The sequence below is a fragment of the Brassica napus genome, chromosome C7 (assembly GCF_020379485.1).
Source record: "Brassica napus cultivar Da-Ae chromosome C7, Da-Ae, whole genome shotgun sequence".
NCBI lineage: Eukaryota > Viridiplantae > Streptophyta > Magnoliopsida > Brassicales > Brassicaceae > Brassica > Brassica napus.
This window is the reverse complement of record NC_063450.1, coordinates 52,713,203-52,739,822: the sequence shown is the minus strand read 5'-3', so window position 1 is coordinate 52,739,822 and position 26,620 is coordinate 52,713,203. Positions and strand designations below refer to the sequence as shown.

Below are 26,620 nucleotides of genomic sequence, written 5' to 3'. Positions count from 1 at the left end.
TGAAAAAACTAGAAGGTAAAACAAAAAATAATCAAAACACTAAAACTGCTGTCATTATTTCAGCTAAACCCAAGGGTATACACATTTACATTTCATCATCTTTCTTGGAGATATCTCACGTGACTTAAATGTATAAAAAATGTTATTATTTAAATTATTGGATACTTATTTTTAGATCCTTCATGATAAGCCTGCTCTAATAGGTTTTATCTCTCGTTTGCCGACAAACGTTTGTAATTGCTTGTTATAGTATGATATTTTTCATACAATGAAATCACAACTTTCATTACTGTAAGAAAATTATTATAATTAAATCAACATAAAATGAAAAGAGACTTTGTTTGCCTTTGCACCTTGCAATATTTTTTACAAACATGAAAAACTTTATTTTGACATAAGATCAGAAAAAATTAGGGGGAAATTCATATATAAACACAAATGCAAAATCGTGTTTCAACGACCAAAATCCTAATAAAGACTAGAGCTTAATAAATTGCCTAATAATATAATTTTGTTTGATTAAGATTAATTTAGCACCCCAACCTCAACCAAAAAGAGAAGTTTTATTTTATGGTACTCGTCATATGTGTATTGGTTGTATTTATTAATGAAAGCACCTTATGGTTTATTTATTTTTCCAACTAATTAGTTTGCATTCTTTTTCAATTAAGGTGTATGTAAAAAATCAGAATGCATGGCGTTCCAAAGTTGGTGGTCAGCACTACTATTTTTCCAAATAGGTTTTATTGATCTTGCAAGATTATGAAAAAACTAGAAGGTAAAACAAATAAACAAAACACTAACACTGCTGTCATTATTTCAGCTAAACCCAAGAGTATACACACTTACATTTCATCATCTTTCTTGGAGATATCTCACGCGACTTAACTGTATAAAAAATGTTATTATTTAAATTGTTGGATACTTGTTTTTAGATCCTTCATGATAAGCCTGCTCTAATAGGTTTTATCTCTCGTTTACCGACAAACGTTTGTAATTGCTTGTTATAGTATGATGTTTTTCATACAATGAAACCACAACTTTCATTACCGTAAGAAAATTATTATAATTAAATCAACATTAAATGAGAAGAAACTTTGTTTGCCTTTGCACCTTGTAAAATTTTTTACAAACATGAAAAACTTTATTTTGACATAAGATCAGAAAAAATTAGGGGAAAATTCATTTATAAACACAAATGCAAAATCATGTTTCAACGACCAAAATCCTAATAAAGACTAGAGCTTAATAAATTACATAATAATGTAATTTTGTGATTAAGATTAATTTAGCACCCTAACCTCAACCAAAAAGAGAAATTTTATTTTATGGTAGTCGTCGGATATGTATTGGTTGTATTTATTAATGAAAGCACTTTATGGTTTATTTTTTTCCAACTAACTTATTTTTCCAAAAATCAGAATGCATGGCGTTCCAAAGCTGGGGGTCATCACTATTATTTTTCCAAATAGGTTTTATTGATCTTGCAAGATTATGAAAAAACTAGAAGGTAAAAAAAATACTCAAAACACTAACACTGCTGTCATTATTTCAGCTAAACCCAAGAGTATACACACTTACATTTCATCATCTTTCTTGGAGATATCTCACGCAAAAAAAAAAAAACAAAAGAGAATCCCATGAAAACTAAAGCCAACAAAACAAAAAAATAAAAGAGAATAAATACGATTTTAATTTAATTTTCAGGAAAATGTTTCCAAGAAAAGCTTTCTTGAAAAACCGAGTTCAGCAGAGAATCATTGTCATATGTAAAATCATCTACCGTGCCACTCAGTGACCATGACGGCATGAACACCAAATCCTCCAACGAGTCAAAAAACACAAACTCGCTTGACTCGTCTAAACTCGTTCCAAGACTCGGCAACTCGACGATGTTGTCCAAACCGTCCGAGACCATACTCTCCTCATCAACGCTCGTCACAGAGAACGAAGACGAAGAGAACGACGCCGTTTCGCTAGTCTCACTCTCCGACCCTTTACTCAACGACGCCGTTTCGCTCGTATCACTCTCAGACCTCACGTGACAAAACGCCGCCGAGTTACCAAAGTCCATGAGAGCCGCTTTGGTGGCCGCAGCTCTGACGTCACGAGGGCTGAGCGAAGCGGGTCGAGGGAGAGAATTTGAGAGCTCAGGGAAGTTGAGAATGGCGGAAGTTCCCTTGATACTCAAAGCCGCCACGTCGTGAGCACGCATGGCCATCTCCGCCGTGGGGAAAGTCCCGAGCCAGATCCTCGACTTCTTCCTAGGCTCACGTATCTCAGATACCCATTTGCCCCAACTCCTCATGCGGACTCCACGATACACTGGCTGCTTACTTCCTTTCTTCTTCTCCTTGTCGGGACCAAGTGACAAATCGACCATTGTTAAGTGTTTCAAGAATGTCACAAAGAGTAGGGGTTTTTTTTTGTAGTTTTTCTGTTGAAATGTAATGTTAGAGATTTGGGTTGGTATAAAATATAAATAATATAAACTTAGGAAGAATATATATCTTAAGGCAAAAGGAGTGAGAAGAAGCTAGAAAAGATAGTTCTTGTTTGTATCATTAATTGGTGAAATTTCTACTCTCGTGTTATGATGTTTCCAAGTCTCTCAATGATTTCTCAGTGTTCAGAGTATTAACTCTTTAACTTATATATATAATAAGTATAGACATATTTACATTCTCTCTTGTATATGTTTGGTTTGAAAGAGAGAGGGACCCATACAGGGCGTAGCTGCTTACCTACTAGAAAGATTGGTGTGGCTGTAACTAGGACTGTGCTTTCTGTTTGTTAAAAAGTTTAATTTATAACGCGAAACACGAGTTGATGATGTTTTCTAATCTTTTGCTTTTCTTTTTGCGATGTGACATCTTAGAGATGTTCCTTAGATTTGGTTTTGTATTCACCAGAAAAGAGAAAAGAAGGTCTGGTCCTCTTCAGTATACTTACTCTGCAGTTTGCACGATGTGTATAGATTCGAAACTACGGTGGAGTACATAGTCACCAGTGTATTGGATTTATTGAACTCATAAGTAGAAAGAATTTGCTTTAAACATTTATGTCATCACTCCAATGAATTTGTTGAGACGGCAACCCTAGGCTAGGACGTAATAACTTTCTAGCTTGTGCGTTAAGAAGTACTACTTCTACGCATTAAATCACATCTTCTCGGGCCGTTGAATCCGGTTTCAAATTTAAAAAAAAAAACTAAAACAATGGATGAATCAAAACATCATTATAGTGTTTACCACCAAACCTACGTGATCGAACTTTAGCATGAGAACGCCTTATTCGTTTTGGTTTGATCTGAAGCACTAGGGCATCATTATCGGTAGGAACTTTTCAGGATTCTTAAAATTTCCTTTTTTTTTCTGATTTTGAAAAAAAAAAAATAAAAAAAAAATAAACCAATCGCTCGGACCGTCATGCGTCAGTGGAGCTCGCAAACAGTACAATGATCAAACGAAAATGACTCTTAATTAAGAAACTTCTCTCCTCGGTTTTACAATTTTTGTGGTTTCCTTTGAGATTCCACCTAAGATACACCAATAATCTTGCTCTAACTTAAATACCGTGGGTCTGCTAGAGACGGAAGTTGAATATTTTAATTCTGTTAATCTAAAACCACCAAAGACTAACTGTTATTATGCCAGTGAATGTAATATCATTGCTCCATATTTATTCAAAAGATTATATTACGAACTTGTCGTTTTCTATATTTCCTTTGGTGGTGGGGTTCCAAAAGAGCCTTCATATCTAAAAAGTTGGTCTATTATTACATCATCAATACCCATTGATTCAATAGTGTCGACAATATCAAATAGTGTGATAACGCGGAATTTCATGGGTTTTTTTTTTTTGCTTCTATATTGGTTATAAAAGATATGAGTTGCGTTGATCTTAGCTATATTTGCACGAATGTTTTTCGGTATGATAATTTTGCAGAATGTAAGAATTCAGAAGAATGGATAAAATGCGCCTTATATATACATGAATAGGTACTGTTGCTTATCAAATCCATAAAAATTTACACAAATTAGTTTATATGCACAATATGCACGATAGCTAGTAAATCATGCATAGATTTTAAGTGTCTATGTGGATTTCACTTACTTCTTAAAGAAGGCAATACGGATCCTAATTTTAAAAAGTTCTTTATTGTGTGGACGTTATGGATAGGCAAAACTACATGACAAAATATATAATGATAATTAAATACCTTAAATAGTACAAACAACCTAAATAGAAGTGTTTAGTTTAACCGGATTTCTATATATATATTTTTGGGGTGTAATATAGATTAGTGTATTATCACATCATTAAAAAAAAAGTATATTATCACATCAAGACGGTTGATGTTTGATTTTAGACTAGGAATGTTCTATTATTAGCCTTATTGACTGTTTTACTGTGTAGAACATGAATTAACTCTCTAAGAGTACTCTTTAATCATTTTTTGTTTAGAATTGATTCGCCCTCAATTAGCCTTTATTAGTTATGTCTTTGTCCATTGACCCATGTATACTAATTTGTCATCGTCGTCCACCCACAATACACACCGAATTTTTTCTTAATTTTTTATTTGTCGGCGTCAACCTTTTTTCTGTTGCCTTCCGCCCACTGAATCCTGCATGAGCTGTAATCAGGTTTCAACAGCCCAGTATTGAATGACACATTTAATGAGTGCTACAATCTAATATGAATAAAAAAATAGTAGTGCTATAGTATAGAGGAGAGAGAACAAGTCGACAAATGTTGAAGAAGAAAAAAAGTCGTACGGAGAAGATAATCTAGCTGTCTGGCTGTGATGCACCGTTCGTGTATCCGACAACTCTTGGACCCACGTGTCTCAACTACGACCAAACACACATAAAAAAACTCGAAAGCTTTAACATAAGGTAACAAAAAAGCTATTGAGACGATTTTTTAATATTGTTTTCGTATAACTTTTCTATTCGTTGGTATGAGATCTAAGACGATCTTGTTTTAAAGTCATTTTTTTTGTTCAAAGTTTTAAAGTCTTTAATCCAATCAAACTAAGATTACTCGATTGTCTCACTTGCTAACTCAAAAAAACAAATGTGTATTTTTAATATCTATAGTAGATATGCAACTTGGTGATCAATACTACATTGGATGTATAAATCATTTCGGAAGGAATTACGAAAGAAAATATTAATGTATATACGTTATGTGGTCCTCTTTTGAATAATTTGTGCCGATGATAGCTACGAGCAATACCTATTTGGTCCGATCCTGGCCATTAAAAAATGGTAATTAATATATTTATATATGTTTATAGTTTTATCTTACTTTTAAATAAGATTCTGACCACCTCAAGATTAAATAACAGAATGGTCGTTCGACGTAAAAAATAAATAAAAAAGATTATGGCTTCAACGTAGAACACGACATACACTTTAATTAAGATATTTCATTATAAGCACATGACAATTTAAAAAGTAGATGCATATAATAGCCATAGATATCTTTTTAAGCCACTGAAAACAATGAAAAGTATGCCACTATGATGTGTCCAAAGCAATTTTTTAAAGTATGCAAACGTTCTTTTATAAAGATGAATCAAAATCAAAGATTCTTCGTGTTTATTTCGGTGTTTTTGGGACCTAAAGATCAACCCCTTTCAACAGGCAACATGCAGGTTATGATTACATGTGTTAGGCATATACGATGAAGATTAATCAAAACATTCAAGCAACATTCTGGTGGAAAGGTTAATATATACAAAAGAAAACACAACAAAACTGAAGCAGACGTTTTTACAAAATTTGTTTTGTTGATGCGGGAACACTCAAATGATGTGGTTGTAGTTAAAAAATCTTGCAAGTTTAGTCTTAATGACGTTGTGAGAGATATTAGTTATAGTGAAAATTAAGGCTCTCAAGTAGTATATATTAGGAATCTAAGAGATAGCTTGAACCGGTTATCTTTTGGTTTATAGACAAAACTACCAATCCAATTCCCGGTTTAGATTTAAAGACCTAGGCTTTTTTAAGTGGACTTTACACTAGCCTGTATAATTAGTTACCCAAAAGGGCCCAATAAACTAAACCATACATATCACTGAAGCTAGCAACATACTCAGTTTTTGAGTCACTTGGCTTTCTCTATCAACAAACAATCAACTTACAAACCAGGTGGCTTGAAGAAAGGGACTAAACCAAAGACGGATTCAATATCCAAAGGGACCTGAAGAGACCGTTTGAGTAGCTCAGGTGTGTTGCTAGTATCTCCTTTCCATGTCCCAAACCACGGTCCTCCTCCTATCTCCACTGCCGCCATAGAGCTCTTTGCCTCCATTATCACCTGCATCATCATTCACCATATTAGGCTTCTTTAACTGCCTCAGTGGACTAGCTAAGACTTTTAACTACAGTGATGCATTTGTACACACATACCTTGCCTTTGCTTCCATCATAACGCCGTTCCCATATCTGCAACTTCAGTTCACCGTAACAACTATCTTTGCAAGCCGTAGCTAACCCAGCTTCTGAGGTTGGAGCACGCAGAGGTGTACCCGCTTCATTGGTTCTTGCCTCTAGTTCCACCTGTCACAAGACACTCATTCATCAAGCCTCAAAGTGAAACAGAATGAATATGAGGAAGAAAAAAAATTATATTACCATATGAGTTTCATTCTCTGCAGTCATGTACCAATAACCCCATGGAGACATCTCCCAGCTAACAACACCATTCCACGGAACAAACTCGTATAATTTTCCATCGTAGTGCACACAAATCTACAAAAGAGCTCAGAGATTTATAAACTACTTATCAAATGACATTGTGGGATGTTAATTAGTTGCATACCAGTGCAGCATTCTCAAAGGTCTCAGTCAATCCTGGCAACTGCCTCAACCCGCCAGCTGCAGTCAACGCAACTTCCCCTTTTGCCCTTTCAAATACATTACACTGGACCTGTAAAGAGACACTGACTAGTAAAGCTACCGAACAGGGGTCAAAGTGTATGTACATGGATGAGAATGTGTTTACCCAAAACCATTTTCTAGGGAAGCCTCCACCCCAATTCTTCTCTGAATAAGAAGGTGCATCCCTAAACTCAAACCTTTCATCACCCCATTCTATCCACCCTGCATATTCAAGAGAAGGCAAGTAAGTAAACGTAACGTTATATCTATTACTAAATTTAGTTGATTAAGAAAAAGTTCAGACCTGTTGAAAGGCCTCCTGCCATGCATATCTGCCAATGAGGCTCAAATACAGGAAAAGCTGCAGGCCAGCCTGCAGTAGACTTCTGTTTGGTCCCAACATCACCCCAGCCGTAAACAGGACGGGTGCTGTACTCCCACCGAGCGGATTTCACAGTTTCCGCATAGTCAGTCCTGCCAAACACAAGTGAATTCAAAGTTAAACACATAAACTCCACAACAAAAAGAAAGATAGAGTTCTACCAGTCGTGTTATTATGCCAAACTAATCCCAACATCTGAAATATACTACAATGCATAATCATCACCAAAGAACAGGAATCATGAACAGTTGAAGCAAGCATTGTAGGTAAGTGGTGTGATGTAAGAATGATGCCTAAAAGATACCAAAGTAACAGTTTCATTGCCGGGTTTCTCAATACTAAACAAGATGTCTATTCAAAAAGCAATTCTACTATTGTATTAGGCTTCAAGTATTTTTGTCAAAACATATTGAATTCTAGCTGTGCATAGAATTAGAAAAATTAACCTGCCATCATCGCAAATGTGACCTTGATGCCAGAATGGGGTAGCTTGGAACCCTTCTGACACTCTTCTGTTGAACTCCTACAACCAAAACCCCTCATGTTTTACAGATCAAAGTTTCAAGAAAATAACAAGAGTAGAACGCTATCAATGCATACAACCAGAAAGATACCTTTCACATAACAGAGTAAGCAAACGAAGGAGGAGGGAATGATTATTTTAATTTACCTCTGGTGGAACCTCCTTGTCTGGAGACCTTGTGCCTGGCTTAGCACTGAAAGTATTCCCCAAAACTAGCTCATGCCTATCTACTCATGATTAAAATATTCAGGTAAGGAATCTTCAAACTTTAATTAATTATTAAATAAAATAGCACCTAAGACTTAAAAGATTCAGATAAGAACTAGAAGTAAAAACAAGACTACTCATATATTGAGTTGGTCATTATTATCATGAAATAGCAACAAGAAGGTTACTACCTCCCCAGAAGTTGTGAGAGTCCTCAGTGTATTGGCATAAATACTTATCATTAGCTCCAAGAATCTGAGCTCCAACACCAGTGAATCTCGGTCCATACAGACCAACCTCCAACGGTGAGAGTCTCTTCCGGAAAGCAGGATTCTCCACAGAATACATAAAGCAAAAGCTCTCCCTCTTCTCAGGGATCGAAACCCTGAAGTACCATCCCTCAAAGAACTTCCTCGCTGTTCCATCGAAATGGTACCTGTTCCAGCAACTTGTCAGACATTATATAAATTCTCACTCTCTATATTAAAAGTTCTGAGAGTTCACTTTCACTTCACAACTAACCCAATAATAACAAAAAAAAAAATCAACTTGAAAGAGTAACACACTGGAAGCAGTAAGAAGGAAACAATATTCAAAGAATAAGAAAAAAAAATAAACAAAAAGTCCAATTAAACCGGAAAAAAAGCTAAACCGGAAACAAAAATTGGAACTTTGAAACAAACCAATGGGGATTAATTTGATTTACCCACTGTGAGGAGTCCTGAGCTCACGATTGGGTGGTGTGGGGACATAAACTGGTTTCACGGAGATAGCTTCGGAGTTAATCGCGTTTCCGGAGGGAGATGTTTCACTGTTCGTCGTGGAGATAGACGCTGAAGCCCTGGGAATGGAGCGGGGAGATAGTTTAGTCGATCGGAGAGGAGATAAATGACGAGAGAGATCAAAGGAGGCGAAATTGGTGTTCATCGATACAGCTAAGCTCCGAGTATCCATAATTTGAAGGCCAGATTCTCAGTAGAAGAAGAAGAAGAAATGCCAAAGGAAACGGAAATTTAATTTGGTTTGGTGACAAACATGTAATGAACAAGAAGATCATGCAGACAGGCAGAGGACACGTTGTAATAAGTGCTTATTATGTGGCAGACAAACGCCATAGAAGCTAGCAAATCACATGGGTACCGAACTCTTATGGCCCAATGGGCTTGACGAAATTAGATATATCATAAGTAAATGTTTTAAATGATATATTTTTATTTTAGTTATATATGCTATTTTTATGTTTAAGAATCTGATTGACTTATTTATTTTTGGTGTATATTGAGTTGCATTTTACGACAACTATTTTGGATTTTAAATAGATATAATAATATTACATGTTGCTAATTGTATTTAGTTCATTTATATTTTAGATTTGTAAATATATTTTCGTAATTTCTGTAATTTATCTTGTACCATATTAATTTATTTTTGTAATATTATTTGATAAGTCAGTTTTATATGTTTCACTCTCACTTAATTTTTTATGATATTAATGTATTGGTCTAACAAATACTAGTTTTGATCTATTGACAAACATAATTTATTAATTATTAAATTAGTTATTTAGTTTCAAGTTAGTTGTAATATTAAAAGTTTATAACCGAAGAAGAAGTTTATAATGCATACGGTTGATTTTCCTCTTTAAATCTTTTGATCAAAACAGATATATAACAAATATTGTTTGTTGTTTTCTTTTAGTATTTATTATATTATTTGAGATAAATTTATTTAGAAACATTTTTTTCTTTAAAATAGTATATTCATTATTTTTATTAATTAAAATTAAAATCAAGTATATATATTCCTTTTTCAATTTTATGTAGTTAAAGAAAATCAAGTATATATATACATTTCATATAAGTACACAGAATTGTATTATTTGCTTTATTTCACAACGTAATTATCTTTATATTTTCTTAACATTTCATTATATTTTTCTTATATTTAGTAAAATTATATCTAAATTTTGTAAAACTTATTTTATATACACCAAATATTACAATAATTTTAGATATAATTTTATAAAATAACGTGAATGTCGAATTTCAAAATTTTAATTAATATATATACGGTAAAATTAATTATTTGTTTATTTTATAAAATTATATTCTAATATAAAAATTCATTTTTGGTAAATTAATAACTTATAAATTAATAAAATATCATAGTCTTAACATTATTAATTTATAAAGTTTTACCGTATATTTGATTAAAAATTACATAAACAACACATAATTCATATAATATACGAAACTCTCAAATTCATGTTGAGCTTTATTGCCAATGGAAAGTTGGAAACAATCAAATAAAATAATGTCTGAGAAAAAACAAATGGATTAACAATGTCCTAGAAAATAGAATCTCCGGACAAACAGTTCTCTACAACAAATATACAAATCCATTCCCAGTCATAATCACCAGCAAATTTATAAGCAAGGAACACGATAACATATATGTATGTATGCATCTCACAAGAGGGTCTAATCAATTGATCAAATCTTGAAAAACGAAGGAAAGAGAGTTAGCCGAGTAAAGAAACAGAGAGACGAATACTCATAAATCATGAGTAAATTTCACATGGTACCAGCTCTTCCGGAAGTAGGTTTTGTACCAGGCTTGAATTTGGAGATGTCAACTAGATCCCCAAATAGCTTATCTTCTGGTTTATTCTTAGGTTTCATTGGAGGCAGATAAGACGATGATGCTGGTACCTGATGCGACGCCTGGTCTCTGATGGACATGCCATGCATTTGCTGGTCCAGATATGGGCTGCTTCCTTGTTGATGTTGGTTATAACCGTATCCATAACCTCCCATCTGGTTTCCATACGCCTGTTGCTGTTGTTGTAGTTGTTGCTGTTGGGCATAGAACTGAGCCATCATCATCTGCTGCTGCTGTTGTTGTTGGGGTGGATAGCCTTGATTAGCTTGGTTTGGCATTGGCTGTTGCATGTACATACCGGGTTGAGGCATTTGAGGATATGGACTGTTGTTGTTTTGGGGCATTTGAGGATATTGTTGAGCATGTGAGAAGCCAATTTGTGTTGGATGCATTTGAGGAGCAAATGGACTTCCTGACTCTGCAGTGGGACTGAAGTCCTGATGCTGAGCTTCCCATGGGGGAGGTGGAAATGCCATACTGTCTTGGGCACCTTCTATGCATTACAAACAGAACAAATAATGATTATACATGAGATACACTTAAGCTAGTTCTCTCGAATCTAAAAGAGTGAAATAAGTTAAAGCCTATGATTTATGATATTACCGTAAGATGGCTGTTGTGGTTGTTGCAAGTGCTGTGCAGGCTGACTATTCCAAGGAGACGAGGCCCCTTGTCCGTATGATGGCTGCTCAAACTGTGAATAACCCGCTGGAGGAGCAAATCCATTGGATTGTTGTAATCCAGCTTCTCCAGCTTGACTAGTTGGTTGAGGATTCAGAGGGCTACTCGGGAGAGCTGAATTACCAGTTGGTGCAGTTGCAGGACTCGGACTATTGGTATTCTCTCCGAACATATCAATAAGGGCAAGTGCATTCTGATCTGATGCGGCCGGACTTGCTGGTTGAGGAGGTCCAACAGGAACAAGGGCGAGATCATCGCCACTGAGGAGGTCTATTTTCGAATTGGCAGAACCATTAGTTACAGGTGGTGCAGGCAGGGCCAACTGATTTAGAATCCCGTTACTAGTGCTTGGTGTAGCTCTGCAAAAAAATTGGACATCGTACAAATCAGAAGCTATTTACTAAGACAAATTGTTTTACCCGGTCAAGTGTGGTCTTACGTACCCGTTAGCCTGAGTACTGCTGTCCCCAGTATCAATAAGTGGGGCATCAACATCTACAAGAGATTTTCCTGTCTCAGACTTTGGCTTTTCGATTTGAACAGAAGGTCCAGGAAGTCCAGAAGCGATTGCTTCGTAACTGGTTAAGACCCGCTGCAAGTCGTCATTCAACGCCAGGCCTTGACTTAACAAAGACTCGTCCCTGGATAACAAAGTTGTGAGGTGAAGAAGATTACAAGAAAGCTATGCTCTAAAGCATAAACTCAATTCTCATCAACTGGAGTATTCTACGTGATACATCTTAAGGGTGAAGTCAGTATTAAACTGAAGACTCAACGCTGGTTGTTTTATTCACAGACACTATTATCTCTGGCAATATGTATGCATATAAGAACATAATATAATGAGAGATCTCATCGCACTCAGAGTAATATAACTAGTATCAACATGAAAAAGAAAAGTATATGTAACTAGAGAGTAGGAGAAAGAGCAGCTCTTACGAAGTTGAGTTGACTAAATGTACCACTCTCTGTTTGTATGTACGACACTGCTCCACTAGATCGACCATCACCTCTTGTTTAAGGTCCTGAAGAAATCCAAAAAATAAGTATTGATCATCCTAGATAATTAAGTAGAAAGCAAAAATAATTAAATTCCACAATCGCAGTCAAATAACAATCCCAAAAATATTCTTCTTATTCTAGTATATTTTGCACCACGCCAGCACTTGCAAACAGGTAGTTATTTTTGTCTGCAGCTAAATCGTGTTACCTCCTTGTTCCCCGGCTCTAATGCACTCAGCATTTCAGCAAGCACATCCATGAGACCTTTTGCATTTTGAATCTCCGACAAACTGACAAAGAATTTTGATATACAATAGAATAAACATTGAGAATAAACAGAGGCATGCGATTACGCCCTAAATAAAGAAGCAAACAGGCGCAAAGTAAACACTTGCAGACCTAGCATACATTCCTAACATGTCCTACAGTAAAAACTGAAACTCTATTACTACACATGTGTTTTACAAAAACTAAAGATAAGTTACTTGGCTGTAATTATTTTCTTGATTCTAATCACTGTCTCACCTTCGGTTTACTCTATACCTAGGCTTACAAGTACGCCTGCTTTTTTTTCTAATACGTTTCATTAGTACAAAAAGTAGCTAAACATATCTTAAATATTTTTGTCAAATAACTACAGGACGTTGGAACTGGCCCTAACAAAATATTCCATCGATTTGTTAAAAATTCGTTAACTTAAAAACAGTGACGTTGCAACAGATGATAGTTACCTCAGTGTCGGAAAGTCTGGCTCTACCGAAGCTTCAGGCATATCATTACTAGGTCCAGCATTACGAAGATTTGGAGGGTAAGACGTCAAAGGCTGTGTTTGTGGAGGTGTGAACACAGGTGCTGATCTCTCCGATCTCTGAGGGAACACAGCCCCAGCACGCTGAAAGAGACAGGAGTTAAAACTGGTGATTAGGAAAGAGTAGTGGACGAGATTCTATCAGAACTCACAAAAGGATCTTAATGAGAGACATATGGACATCCAGAATCAGAAGCAACACTTTATTAAAGGAAATACATCGAACAATTTCACTAGACATACCAACAACTCCTGGTAGCCTGCGTAGTATTGTGGATATCTTGCCCTAGGACCGCCAAAGGCCTCTTGCCATGTATCAATAAGAACCAGGATCTTCTCTTTGACATGGAAGTCCGGCTACATGCATCAATAGATACATTGAATTAGAGAGAGATACACAGATTTAAATCCATTTCGAAGTACATTTACCTTTTTCTTAACTATCCGGACCATCTCATGAATAACACCCTTCTCAGCCACATGCATATGAACCATGTCACCACAGTTCTTCACTATCGTCTCAAGAAGCTTTCACCATAAAAAAAATGCATCATGATGAGTGAATACTATCATAAAACTGCCATTAAGGAAAAAATAAAAAAGGAGACAATGATCTTGGAGCTCACTGTTAAGGCAAGAAGTTGAGTTTTCGGATTCCTGCTACCAATCCGTTTCTTGACTCCTTTCACAACATCTTTTGCTTGCCTGCAAAAACATCAACCAATTTCAAACATTATGTAGGATCCATCAGGTTCGTAAAAATCAATTATGTAACCCTGTTGTATGCTTCTTGCAATAAAAAATCATATAAAGAAGAAAAAAAGTTCCCATCTTTTACAACAAGACCCTATAAATGATGAATTATTAGGTTCAACGAGCTATTTCAAATTCAATCAGCTGCGAACTCAGACAGCCATACACAGACCAAGAAAGACTTGTTATACAGAACAAACACTAATCATGTCGACTTTAACAGAGTTCAAACTCAGCAGGGAAGCTTATATTCACATTAACGCCTAATGAAACCAATCACAGATTCAAATGGATAAAAACAGTTTTCAATACAAAAGAAGCAAAAAAGCAAATCAAAATTCGAAGAAGCATAGAGAGAGAGAGGCAAGCAAGCAAGCAAGCATACGAAGGATCGCTATTGAGCATGTCACAGATCTCGAGGTTCATAGCCCAATCAGGTCCGATCAGCATCTCGCTCGTCGCTCTCTCCACCATAGCGTTCACCATCTTCCTCGCTTTTGACCCCCTCAAACGAGGAGAAGAGAAGAGATGAGATGAATTCAACAACAAAGCTTTTATCAATCAGCAGAGCCGTAAGAAAGATCACGCAAGAGATTACTCCGGCCAAGAATCTCTCTCTCTCTCAGGATTTCACGCCCCTCTCTCTCTCTCTCTCTCTCTCTCTCGAATTATCTTTTTTAATTTTCGGAATGTTTTATTTTATATTTTCTGTTTTTTTTTTTTACGAATTAGCCCAAAAGGGAAGAGGTAAAGACAAGATAATGGTTAGGTCTGCTATTCATCGGACCGTTGGTTTGACCGTCCAATTGAATCCCACGGCCACTATTCTATCCGAATAATGTTAGTTATTTTTTACCTTTTTGAGAGCTAAAAAAAAATGTTTTCAAATCCAATTATTCTGGTTTTAGAAAGCAATGAAACAAACATACTTTTGGAACTCAAAAGATGAATTCATATCTTTGAGTGTTGATTGATGTTTACCACACTTTGTATGGTGGGAGTGGGAATCTAAAATAATAAAGATACACTTTTTTTTATTTTTAATATCGTATTTTATAATAAGTGTCATTTTACCTCTTTTTTTTTGTTATACAAAGTGGGGATTATACCGTTTCAATGCAGATTATATTTACTTTTAAATGAAAATTAATTGCAAACTGTATTGAATTTATAAATAATTTTATTTATTTTAAATATTATTGTCAGAAAAATGTAATTAATAACAACTTACGTATATTTGAAAAGTAGTTATATTATGGAATAATAAATAATAACAGTGTTAATGTAGCCTCATAGTGGATTAATCAGGACTCTAAAGCTAAGCATTATCTATGGTTGGTCCAATGCTTAACTTGTTTATCTTTACTAGAAAGAACTAGTGGACAGCTTTATTATCAACACATGATACCATGAGGGAACCAAACCTTTTGATACATTTATGTTAAATTAATTTGCAATAATTTTCCTTCTCCTATTTCTCTAATCTTTTATCATTTTCATATTCTTATATTAGTTTCTTTTACATTTTTTGTCGTTATCCCATATAAAAAAATCTACACTAATTAGTTGTTTTGTTAGAGCATCTTTATTGCAGTTTCTTATGAGGGGTTTTAAACAAAATCACTGATTTATTTAAATCAAAAGTAAATAATTAAACTGTAACCGATCCTTAATTGAGCAGTTTGGACACCGATTATTAGAAGGGTTCTAAACACACGTGTCTAACACACAATGAAACATAAATTTATTTATTTTTTCTCTTTTTTTTTTTTTTTTTTTTTTTTTTTTTTTTTTTTTTGACAGCAAAGAATTTACAGACTCATGATGACTCTGTAAACCAAATCGGTAACTCCGCATCCATGTGAACGACAAAGGACGATTGTTTCCTAGCACTGCGTGCTAGACTATCTGCCCGAAGATTCGCTGTCCGAGGTACATGAACTATATCAGAGTTGAGGAAACTTCCTTTGAGAAGCTTTATGTCCTCCAAATAGCTTTCGAATGCTGGCCATTCTTCTGGTTCCGAAACCATCTTCACCAATTGAGAACAATCCGTTGCAAACGTTACCTGAAACTGTCTTAAATTCTTCATACATTCCATTGCCCAAATCAACGCCTCTATCTCCGAATGAAGGGGTGAAAGACATGCCCTTACATTCCTTGCCCCTAGCAGCCCATCAAACCCTGGTAAAGTACTATACCAGCCTTGTCCTGAGAACGTATCCTTATCCTTCCATGAACCATCCATAAAACACCATCGACCTTGTGTCACTAGGGGAACATTGATCGGTACCGAAAGCCCTCTCGTTGGGTCATTTCCCACCTGTGCTTCTGCCCAAAGTGATGATTCTATTTCAGCTAATTGAAGAGTATCCCTCGGATCCATATCCAAATTACTGAAAACTTTGTTATTTCGAGCTTTCCAAATATACCATAGAATCCATGCAAACTGATGATCATCCATCTTTGGCCGGACTCTCCAAAATAGATGATCCATATTAGCAAACAATGAAGAAGTAGGAAAAAAATTCGGAGCTGACGGAATCTTGGATAATGCCCACACTTGGCGTGCCGGTGGACATTCAAAAAATACATGGTTAATTGATTCTTCAGGCTCTCCGCATCGAGCACAAAATGTATCTCCATTTATCCCTCTTGCCTTGAGGTTTTTCATTACCGATATACATCCTGAGAGAAGTTGCCATAAAAAATGCCTTATTTTTGGGGGACACCGAACTTTCCAACAGAAAGCTTTAAGTATATCCACTGTAGGGCCATAAAAAACTGGTGGTTTTTCCTTATCCGGATAAATCCGTTCCACTTGATAGCCTGATTGGACTGAATATTTTCCAGTTTTAGTAAAATGCCATCCATTCCTATCCTCAAACTGATTCCTACTTAAAGGAATACTTTCAATTATTTTCGCATCCGCAGGATCCACAAGAGTCCTAATTACCTGTAAATTCCATGAGCGAGATTCCGAATTTATGAGGGAATCCACTGTAAGGTCCGGATAAAAGTTGGGGAAATTTTTGGTTGCTGGTCTCGGGCGAGTGGCTGGGATCCAAGGATCATTCCATACAGAGATAGACGAACCTGTTCCCACCCGTTTAATTAGTCCTTTACAAACCAGAGATCTAGCAGAAATGATACTCCTCCAGCCATATGACGGAGAAGAAGAACGAATCGGTTCCAGGGGTGAAGCATTCCTGTAATACCGTCCTTTGAAGACTCTTGAGAATAGAGTATTTGGTTTTTCCATCAGTCTCCATAGTTGCTTTCCAAGCATTGCCGTATTAAAATCCATAAGATCCTTGAAACCTAACCCACCGTTATCTTTGGTTTCACATAATTTATCCCATGATTTCCAATGCATACCTTTAGAACTTCCTCCTGGGCTCCACCAAAACCGAGCAACTGCGCTTGTTAATTTTTGAACTGTAGTCTTCGGTAACCGATAAACAGACATAACATGATTGGGCAAAGCCGTCACCACCGATTTAATAATTACCTCTTTTCCTCCTTTAGTAAAAAATCGGAATGTCCATCCATTAACCCTATTATTCAAACGTTCCTGAACAAAACCAAAAACCTGTACCTTAGACCCTCCAAGACTTTCTGGCAACCCCAAATAGGATCCCATGCCTCCTATGTTTTGGATTCCCAGAATATCTCTCAACTCTTGACGAATTGATTCTTCAATCTTATGCCCAAATTGAATTGAGGACTTCTGGAAATTAATTTGTTGCCCTGAGACAGCCTCATATTCCTGTAAAATCCTAAGAATAGTTTGACACTCCTCCTTGTTTGCCTTACAAAAGAATAGACTATCATCTGCAAATAGCAAATGAGAGATTGCTGGACACGCTCGCGCCACCTTTAAACCAGTAAGTTGTTTCTCTCTCTCTGCCCTCTTAATATTCGCTATTAATGCCTCAGTGCACATAATGAATAAATACGGAGACAGAGGATCCCCCTGCCGTAGACCTCGTTGAGGAATAATAAGTCCCTGTGGCTGCCCATTGATAAGTACCCTATATTGGACCGAAGAGATACATTCCAGCATCAAATTAACCCATCGAGGATCAAATCCCATTCTGTGTAAAAGTGCCACAATGAATTTCCACTCAATCCTATCATATGCCTTACTCATATCCGTTTTGATTGCCATAAATTTGTTCTGACATGACTTATTTGTCCTCAGTCCATGAAACATTTCCTGCGCGATAAGTATATTATCCGATATTAACCTACCCGCCACAAATGCCGATTGTGTCTCCGAAATCAGTCTTGGTAGGCAAATTTTCAATCGTTGACATAAAACCTTCGAGATAATCTTATAACCAACATTACAAAGGCTTATCGGCCGTAATTCCGTCATCCTTGTGGGTCTCTCTACTTTCGGAATCATACAAATATTAGTCATATTTAAACGTTGATCCATATTTCCTGTGAGAAGAAAATTGTTCACCAGCTCAACCACATCCCTCTTAATTATATGCCATGAGTGCTGAAAAAAAAGAGCTGTCATCCCGTCCGGTCCTGGCGCTTTCTCTGGATGCATCATAAATAAAGCTTGTCGGACCTCTTCCTCCGTTGCCATTCGCAGCAAATTTTGATTCATTCGGGGAGAAATAGATGGTACTATCTCCTCCAAAAAACTATCAAATTCCGTTGGATCCGTGGTCGTAAACAGACTCTCAAAGTAATCAACCGCCACCTTCTCAACCCCTTTCTCATCTGTTATCCAGTTACCTGTTTCATCATGAAGACCCACTATTTTGTTACGAACCCTACGCTGCTTCGTCAAAGCATGATAAAATTTAGTATTTAGATCTCCAGATGAGTACCACATATTCCTGCTTTTCTGGTGCCAATATTCCTCCTCATCCTTATAAGCCTCCTGCAATTTCCTAGAAACCTCAATAATCTCCTCTTGAGACCGATTATTATCCATTTGCACGTCTTCAAGTGCCTGTTGAAGCTTCTGTATTTTATCTTTTCCATATGGTTGATTATCTTTACGCCAAGTAGATATTTCATGGCGACAATTAGTAATTTTGGTAACAAGATCTCCTAGTTGTCCTTCCTGACTCCCCGTCCAGCCTGTTACAATCGACTCCATAAGACCCTCTTGGCCAATCCATCTTTTGTCAAATCTAAATTGCCCCCTTCTTTTCTTTATAAATTTATCCTCTAAGAAAGCCAACACTGGGCGATGGTCAGATCCCACCATCTTTAGATACTCTGTATAAGAACATGGGAAAAGCGTATGCCATTCCTCATTTGCCAAAGCTCGATCCAAACGACATCTGATCGTCACTGCTCCTTTCCCTTTGCCCCTTCTTCCTTGCCAAGACATTGTATTTCCTCGAGCCGGAAATTCTAGTAAACCACTATTCCTTATCATATTATTGAACGGGATAAATGAAGTAGCACAACGAAGAGAACCCCCATCCTTTTCATGATTCCCAGTAATTTCATTTAGATCCCCAATAATAAACCAAGGTTCTGATCTTGCCAAACCAAATCGGGTTAGTCTCTCCCATACTTGTTCTCTTAGTTTTGGCACCGGATCCCCATAAACAAAAGTAAGAAAGACTTGTTTTCCTTTAACCACCGCCTCAATATCTATCATTCTATTGCTAGAATATAAAATCTTCACCTGATACTCATTATAATAAAAAAGAGCTAAACCACCGCTCCTCCCATTAGGATCCACAGTAATCACACTATCATATCCAAAGTGTGATTGAAACCCTTGTACAAACTCGAACTCCTGTTTCGTTTCAGATAAAAATAAAAAATCCGGTTTGTGTTTATGCCATGTCTCCCGAAGATAACTTATGGTCCAATGACTCCCAAGTCCTCTACAATTCCAGCTTAAAATTTTCATATATATAATAATATCTTGTATTGCTCTCTCGAGCCCAAAATTTGGGTTTAAAGATACCCATCCATTTTATAATCCCAATAAAACAGTACCAAGCACCCATCCCTACCGACGCCCAAACAAACCATCTGGACCCCTTATGCTGATACTTGCATTCCACGCTACATCCGTACAGTCGCTCAAATACAATACTTGACAACTTAATCCTCAAGCTCAGAAATAAGACATTCATAATTATTCCTGCTAATTGATATATTGAGGTGATATATATTAAAAACATACATTTAATTATTTCGTGTAAAGAAATAATAAAACCTCGCATCCTCACATTCCAAATCGCCTTCAGACGAATAAAATTTGAAACCACTCCACTTTCAAGTTTCCAATTGTTCCACGTAGACCAAATTACATGTACCAAAGAAATAGTAACATGCATAATACGTACATAATCAAATGCATTATAGTGATTTCCTAAATGTACGTGGCCTTTGATTTCAACTACCAAATAAACTAATACCCCACAGATAACTCCGCACCACCGAGGACGTAAAGCGTTTTCAACACTCCTGATTACATCTTGAACCCACAAGCTTTGTATACTCACTAGCTCCCACCAAAAGAAAATCATGTTTACTAAACCCTGCCTATGTAAACATATAAATAAACCTAACCACCGATTCAAGATTAGACCGTTAATCCACCATCCTCCGTTAATCCACCAACCTCTGTTCCCATAAAATAATCTACAAACATATATATCAAAGTTCCTGTCTTCAAAAGACTTTAGTACAATAAGAAGGGAATGAGCAAAATAAAACTCATGATATCCACAATTCCAAATCCTCCTCCACAAAACCCTTTTGCCAGAAATCATCAACACGTATTTTTGAATAGAATACCAGGAACTCAATAAACCACTCTTATTCCAATACTCAATAAGAACCAAGAGAAACAGAGCAATGAATACTACCCCCAAACCCATGAAACCAAATAAAACTTCAAAGAAAATTAACTTTAATGATAAAATGAAAGCTTCACCCCCATAAACCCAATCCTTTATTCGTACTCTCATTGTAAATGAGATTTGATCCATAAACCTTAGAACTTTAAGTTAACCGGCTTCGGGATTGAAGGTCCCTTGCTCTCCGGTGGTTTGGTATTGTCTCCATGACGAGTCCCGACCTTAGCTGCTGCTGCTGCAGTTTTCTTCCTTGGTGAAAGAAGCGCAGACGCCATTCTCATTTTAGTACTGCCTGCAGTGCTGTTATTAGGTTTAAATAACCTCTTACGGTGACCCTGTCTCGTCGCCACCTCCCCTGTCCCCAGCTCCTTATTGATGTGCGCATCACCAGCCACCGGTTCTTCGGCATTCTGAAGAAGAACTTTCTCTATCTGAGCCTCAGAATCTTGCTCAAACTCCTCTTCTGAGAGAGTTTGAAACTCTTCCTCTGCCTCCAAATCAACACCACTCGCCATCATCGCCGCATTAATAGCCTCAATTTCCATCTCAATATCGTCAAAAGGCTCATCATGTTTCTCCATCAATCCTTGCACTGCAAGTAAATTCTTCTCCTCCTCCATAGCCTCCACGACCACCTCCGATCCTTCCGCCTGGGTTTTAGCAAGTTCCATTTGAAATTCTGCAGACGGCAATGTGGCATCAGCATCTTCATTCATCGTGATCTCCCCTTCTTCACGTGCCGGATGTACATCCTGATGCTGCCCCTGATCTTCTCTTCGTTGCAGTGGATATGTCTTAGTCGACACCCCTTGAGTACCAGAGCCCACAACTGGAACAGCCTCACGGTATGTAGATTTAACCCGTGAACCTTCCCCATTACCTCTGTAGTTGCCGTGGTGGTTATAAGATCTCCTATTACCCCGCTCAGGTACCTTCACCCACTTAGAATCAGGTGCCTCCCCCATCTTTCCCTTGCCCTTTCCATAATACTCCTTACAATCTCTTTCTCTGTTCTGTTGGGCCGTATTGCCGTTAATGACCACACCCTTATAGCTCCGAGCTCGCTCTTCATGTTTCACGCCATCAGTCCATCCCCCATTACCTTCTCTATGCTCCCTCCTTCTCTCTGGTTCCGCCTTCGTGTTCTTCTCATCAAGAGGGCATATCTCCTCCTTGTGACAAAGACTCCCGCATCCCTTGCAATAACCGAAGAGCTTCTCGTAACGGAGAGATACCGCCACCTCCTCTTCCTCGTAGAATTCTCCTCCTTTGAAATCTATCGACGTTTCAAAGCATAGTTCTTTGAAAGCGTCAATTATAACTTGAACTCGGTTTTGAACCACATCTACATCCACCACTCTCCCCAAAGCACCACCAATACTCTCCAGAGTAGGAGCGGTCCTAAATTCAAGGGGAAGACCAAAAACTCTGATCCAAAACGGGATCTCCGAAGGGAAATCCTTGAGTTGCTTTGGTTGCCACTTCGCCAATGCCAGCATCCAGTAGTCGAAGTGATATGGTTGCTGCCTCAACACAGCGTCAAGCTCCTCTTCCGTCATGAAGTCAAACTGAAACTTGCCAAAGCCCAAGTCACTACCCGTAACCCTTTCTTCCAATTTCCAAATCTTCGGGAGATTTGTAAACAAAGCCTTCATCTCTTGTTCCACGGGATTCATGCACCGTCCAATCAGAGTTTTGGAATAGGTTCTGATAAGCGCAGAGTTGTCGAAATGCGCCACTGAAATCTTCAACCTCTTCCGCTTGCCGTCCCCGTTCCTCTGCTCCTCACCATTACTCAACAAATTACTCTGCGCCATTAAAACACCACAAAGAGAGCCCTTTAGAACTTTACTATAATAAGATGAGATAAGAATGATATTCCAACGAAAGGTGACTTCCATCTTATTATATAGTGCCCAATTTTCCATATTCACCATCCTACAATAAACTCCCACGATCTCGTATCCCTGAAAATTGAAATCTGCCAATCTTACTTTCTCCAAAAACCGTAAACCCCATATCCTCCGTATATAATTGAGATCACTCCCAATTAAATAAAAGCAAAAGACTAAAGGATCGCAATCCATTATACAACCTGTATTGATTGAGCAATCTGTTGTAGTGATAGCCGAAATCCGTCGCCCTTCGATCCCAATCTTTATTTTCCTTAAAATTCCGCCCATCCCCTTTCTAATACCAAAATCGAATCCCCATCGGCCCGAGATGCAGCCCTGATACGCCGTCGCACAACCCTGATCTTTCCTGAACGGACCGATCCAATCTCCGGTACCAATCCCCGGTTCCCATCGTCGCGAAAACATTGAACCCTAGATCTCCCGTTTCATCGCCGTCAGAGCTAGGTTATCATTTTCTTTTTGATTGAGACTGATATTTATTTTTTCTCTTTATTTTGTTTTCTTTCTTTTTCTTCTTCTTCTCTCAGTTTCTCAGAAAGAGGAACGATGTATTCTCGGTGAATCCGACGAAGGCAGATCTTTTCTTTCTGTTTCTGTTGATAAAAATTTAATTGGTTTCCCTCTTATGAAGATCAGAGCCATCCACTCCCTTTTCTCCGCCGTTTCTCGGAAACCCACCACTTGTTTCTCGTCGTGGAGGACTCAATGGTCTCTGCTCAGCTGTGGAAGAACTGTTTCCTTGAGAAAAAAATCTTCTTGTTGCCTCCAAAAACCACCACAGAGCAATCAGGTCTGAAATTTATTTTTCCAAAAGTTGTAGCCTTTACTATTGAAAGTTCTGAATTTAGAGAATCTTTTGGTATTTCTTTTAAGGTTAAGTGGGAGGAGAAGATGTGGATAGAAACATCATGCCGTATTGCAGCATCAACAAGGCTGAGAAGAGTTGATGTGGGAAGGAATCAGTGTTGTCATTGTAAGTAATCAACTATTATTTTTGTTTTTGGTTTCTTAGGGTAAAGGCTTCATTTTTGGTTTGGTTAAAGGAAACAGTATGTTCTGATGAACAGAGATTGTTGGAAGCTTCAATGGCTTGTGTTGAAATCCGATCCTCAATGATGAAGAATTTGATCAGCTCAAACTCAAAGTTAAGGTTCTATTCCACTCAAAATACACATATCCTCATTCTTCTGAGCTTCAGTTTTTAAGGATTCTTTCTGCTTCTGTAGATGGATGGTAGTGAGATTGTGTGTGAGGGTCCAAGGTGCAGTCTAGGTAGTAAGAAGGTAGAGACAACATAAAGCTCCATTACTCAAAGCTTGTTCCATATACAAATACTCATTTACAGTCTTGATTTTGAAGGAAAGCAATGTTGTGATCAAGCAAAGTTGGGGAACAAATACCCATTACTCAAAGCATTGAATTCAAGGTCAAAGTCAAGAATGTTGGTGCCAGTTTTGTCAAGGTTAAACTCCACTGCTCTTAACTTAATTCTATTGTCTTGCTTTCTTGTTTATTGCGTTCACATGTGGATAGTAGTTGATAGTGATGAATGCTGGTTAGAGTTAGATTGTTGTTAGTGAATATAGGTGTGATTAATGCTTGTTTTAGGACACGTTTTAGTTGATAGTGATGAATGTGATGAATGCTTGTGTGGTATTTTTTTTTCCTTAAGAATTCTTAATTAAGAAACCTCCAATGGAACACAAAATTTATAAGTTTCTTAACTAAATTTCTTAACTAACTTTTATTATTAAACAAGTCATTAAGAAACTCAGTTGGGGTTATATGGATAATGATGCTCTTACCATTCTTAAGGAAAAATTGGGTAACTAACATAAACATTTGGGGTCTATCTGTAATATATTATTTCCATGGGGTCTATTCATAATTATTTCCATCACCTTCTTCCTCATTTCTCAATCTCATGCTCCGTTCCATTGATTCTTCTTCAACAAAGCTTTGAGATTTAGGGCTCCTGATCAAACCCCAACAAGAAAAATCCTACCTTTATCTTAAAACTCTTCAATGTAGATCATCAGAGACGCGTTGCATCAGGCGTTTATGCCGAAGCAGGAGTGCGAGAGCCTCAGGGAGGAAGAAGATATAGCTTTGATTAAGCTTCAGCGACAGTGGGTTTCATTTGCGTTGTCATCTTCACTGCACGATCTTCACCTTGAAAATTGTGTTTCCTTCGAATGTTCTGAAGAGGCCGTTCTGCGGCGACGTAAAGCTACAGCCTTTGAATATGTATGGCAACTCTGATGTGTATCCAGGTGCTTTTTACTTGACGGATCAAGAGACTGTGGATTTCTACTGGATGGTTGTGTTCCTTCCGTCGATGATGATCTTCTTAGTGTCATCTGTTTATCTTGTAGCAGGTGAGTGTCACTCTCTAGCTTTTTGAAGTTTCATATCTTAAGAGGTTGGCTTGCAATAGTGTTTTGCTACTGGCTCCATTTGATCATGAGCAATGCTTAAGCTAGAGTTGATCGTTGTGTCCTCAAAACCTGAATGATTGTTGTTACGTTTGGTTGGTTCTAGCTCTTAGTGAACTTGTAGGGTGAGTCCCATCTATTATATCTTTTCCTTTAGTCCTTCAAGAAGTGACTCTAACAATATGGAAACGTTTGTCAAGTGCTTTACTATCTTCAGTGACCAAATGTCTCTACAGTTTGTCCTTTGTGTTGTCTTTGTCAATCTTTTCATAAATGTGTGGTGTGTTTTCTTAATTTTCTCGTTATTTTGTAGGAATTTTTGTGGCTTATTCGGCTCCTCACCGTCATTGTTGAAAATAACTATTGTGCTTCAAGAAGAGGTATACTCTCTTCTCTCTCTCTCTGTTATAGTATTATGTTTTATATTTTCAATGCGTGCGTGCAATAGATTCATTCGTTTTCAGTACCAACTTTTTCTTGTAAATTTATGGTACATATAGTCTTGTTTCATGTGCTATTATTAGTTATGATGTTTCCACCTTTGAGACTCTGGGATCATTAGAGTTTCTTATCACTAAGCTTGGACCTCAAATAGGCTATTGATCTTCTTGATCCTGTCTCTGGTAAATTCACAGGTGGGGTTCGTTGCCTGTCAATCCTGAATGTTGTGTTTGCTATCATCTACGGTCTCCTCGCTATATTTCTCGGCTCAAGCCTGCTGGCACTAGGAAGCAGCTGTTCTGTGCCACTGTTTTGGTGCTACGAGATATCTTCATGGGGTTTGGTAATTTTGTATGCTGGAACTGCTTTCTTCCTTAGGAGAAGAGCAGACGCTTTAACTATTGACGAAGGAGAGTTTGGGAACAGAAATCATCAGGGCTTGGAGATGCTTGAAGCTAATCCTTTGGAATTCACACCAGATGTCGAAAGACGAGTGAACCAAGGGTTTAAAGCATGGATGGGTAATCTTTGTTATCATCTGATGAAGAAGACGAACCTTAGTATTACAATGAAGTTCCCAATGTAACAGCGCATACTCTTTCTAGCCGGCAAAGATCATGATTCTTGAGAAGAAGTATTTGGTATGATGGTAACAAAGACAGATAGTCACCTCAAGAGATGGTTTCTTCAGAGACTGAGCTCACCAAATTTTTGCCTTGGACTGATCATGAGATGATTGTGGATCCAGAAGATAAATCAGAGCAAGTAGCCAGTAGGAGTGTTGAGGTTGTAGATATACATACAGTGTATCATCAAAACTGGGTTTGGTCAGTCCACCGTCTGTTTTGATCTTTTACATTGGTTTCGGAATCTTGAAGTTGGAGTGTAGGCCTAACTGTACATTTTGACCGTACAGTAACCTTCATATATTCACATTAAAGTAAGCCAAAAAATGACGTTCAACAGTGTTTGAAATTCATACAATGTAAAAGTTAATTTATTGAGAACAAATATCTTTTGACCGTACAGTAACCTTCATATATTCACATTAAAGTAAGCCAAAA

General features: G+C 37.3%; 3 protein-coding genes, 1 non-coding gene and 1 pseudogene across 5 annotated transcripts; 2 read left to right on the top strand and 3 right to left on the bottom strand.

The window, feature by feature from the left end:
- Positions 1-1,526: 1,526 nt before the first annotated feature.
- Positions 1,527-2,726, bottom strand: LOC106409054 (ethylene-responsive transcription factor ERF043). Its single transcript, XM_013849742.3, has one exon. The coding sequence runs from the start codon at positions 2,381-2,383 to the stop codon at positions 1,697-1,699; it is 687 nt and encodes a 228-aa protein (XP_013705196.1). The 5' UTR covers positions 2,384-2,726; the 3' UTR covers positions 1,527-1,696.
- Positions 2,727-6,041: 3,315 nt separating this feature from the next.
- Positions 6,042-9,092, bottom strand: LOC106411207 (tocopherol cyclase, chloroplastic). The gene is made up of 10 exons (XM_013851919.3): positions 8,712-9,092; positions 8,197-8,441; positions 7,946-8,025; positions 7,722-7,798; positions 7,198-7,367; positions 7,018-7,115; positions 6,835-6,942; positions 6,648-6,764; positions 6,423-6,572; positions 6,042-6,330 (listed from the first exon to the last, which is right to left on the bottom strand). The coding sequence occupies exons 1-10, from the start codon at positions 8,957-8,959 to the stop codon at positions 6,151-6,153; spliced, it is 1,473 nt and encodes a 490-aa protein (XP_013707373.2). The 5' UTR covers positions 8,960-9,092; the 3' UTR covers positions 6,042-6,150.
- A 1,224-nt stretch (positions 9,093-10,316) lies between these two features.
- On the bottom strand, positions 10,317-14,602 carry LOC106410735 (TOM1-like protein 9). Of its 2 annotated transcripts, none has more exons than XM_013851319.3 (10): positions 14,296-14,602; positions 13,784-13,862; positions 13,587-13,685; positions 13,401-13,514; positions 13,081-13,241; positions 12,558-12,639; positions 12,287-12,372; positions 11,791-11,988; positions 11,270-11,706; positions 10,317-11,159 (listed from the first exon to the last, which is right to left on the bottom strand). In XM_013851319.3, exons 1-10 carry the CDS (start codon positions 14,394-14,396, stop codon positions 10,579-10,581), a joined length of 1,938 nt encoding a protein of 645 aa, XP_013706773.1. In that variant the 5' UTR covers positions 14,397-14,602; the 3' UTR covers positions 10,317-10,578. The 2 variants fall into 2 exon arrangements, with proteins under 2 accessions (XP_013706773.1, XP_013706774.1); XM_013851320.3 differs by having other exon boundaries at positions 10,317-11,156; positions 14,296-14,601.
- Positions 14,603-23,305: 8,703 nt separating this feature from the next.
- LOC111207840 lies at positions 23,306-26,582 on the top strand. Its single transcript, XR_007326360.1, has 7 exons — positions 23,306-23,470; positions 23,554-23,830; positions 23,907-23,963; positions 24,040-24,142; positions 24,712-25,058; positions 25,429-25,495; positions 25,751-26,582. It is a non-coding gene; the product is annotated as a PGR5-like protein 1A, chloroplastic (transcript).
- On the top strand, positions 24,706-26,582 carry LOC106411032 (annotated as a pseudogene).
- Positions 26,583-26,620: the final 38 nt, after the last annotated feature.

Coding starts and splice junctions, on each gene's coding strand:
- LOC106409054 (XM_013849742.3), bottom strand. CDS start 2,383: ATGGTCGATTTGTCACTTGGTCCCGACAAGGAGAAGAAGAAAGGAAGT.
- LOC106411207 (XM_013851919.3), bottom strand. CDS start 8,959: ATGGATACTCGGAGCTTAGCTGTATCGATGAACACCAATTTCGCCTCC. Junction 7,799..7,945: donor ACAAGGAGGTTCCACCAGAG/GTAAATTAAAAT, acceptor TTTTGGTTGTAG/GAGTTCAACAGAAGAGTGTC. Junction 6,943..7,017: donor TCCCTAGAAAATGGTTTTGG/GTAAACACATTC, acceptor GTCTCTTTACAG/GTCCAGTGTAATGTATTTGA.
- LOC106410735 (XM_013851319.3), bottom strand. CDS start 14,396: ATGGTGAACGCTATGGTGGAGAGAGCGACGAGCGAGATGCTGATCGGA. Junction 13,515..13,586: donor TCCGGATAGTTAAGAAAAAG/GTAAATGTACTT, acceptor TGATGCATGTAG/CCGGACTTCCATGTCAAAGA. Junction 11,160..11,269: donor ACCACAACAGCCATCTTACG/GTAATATCATAA, acceptor TGTAATGCATAG/AAGGTGCCCAAGACAGTATG.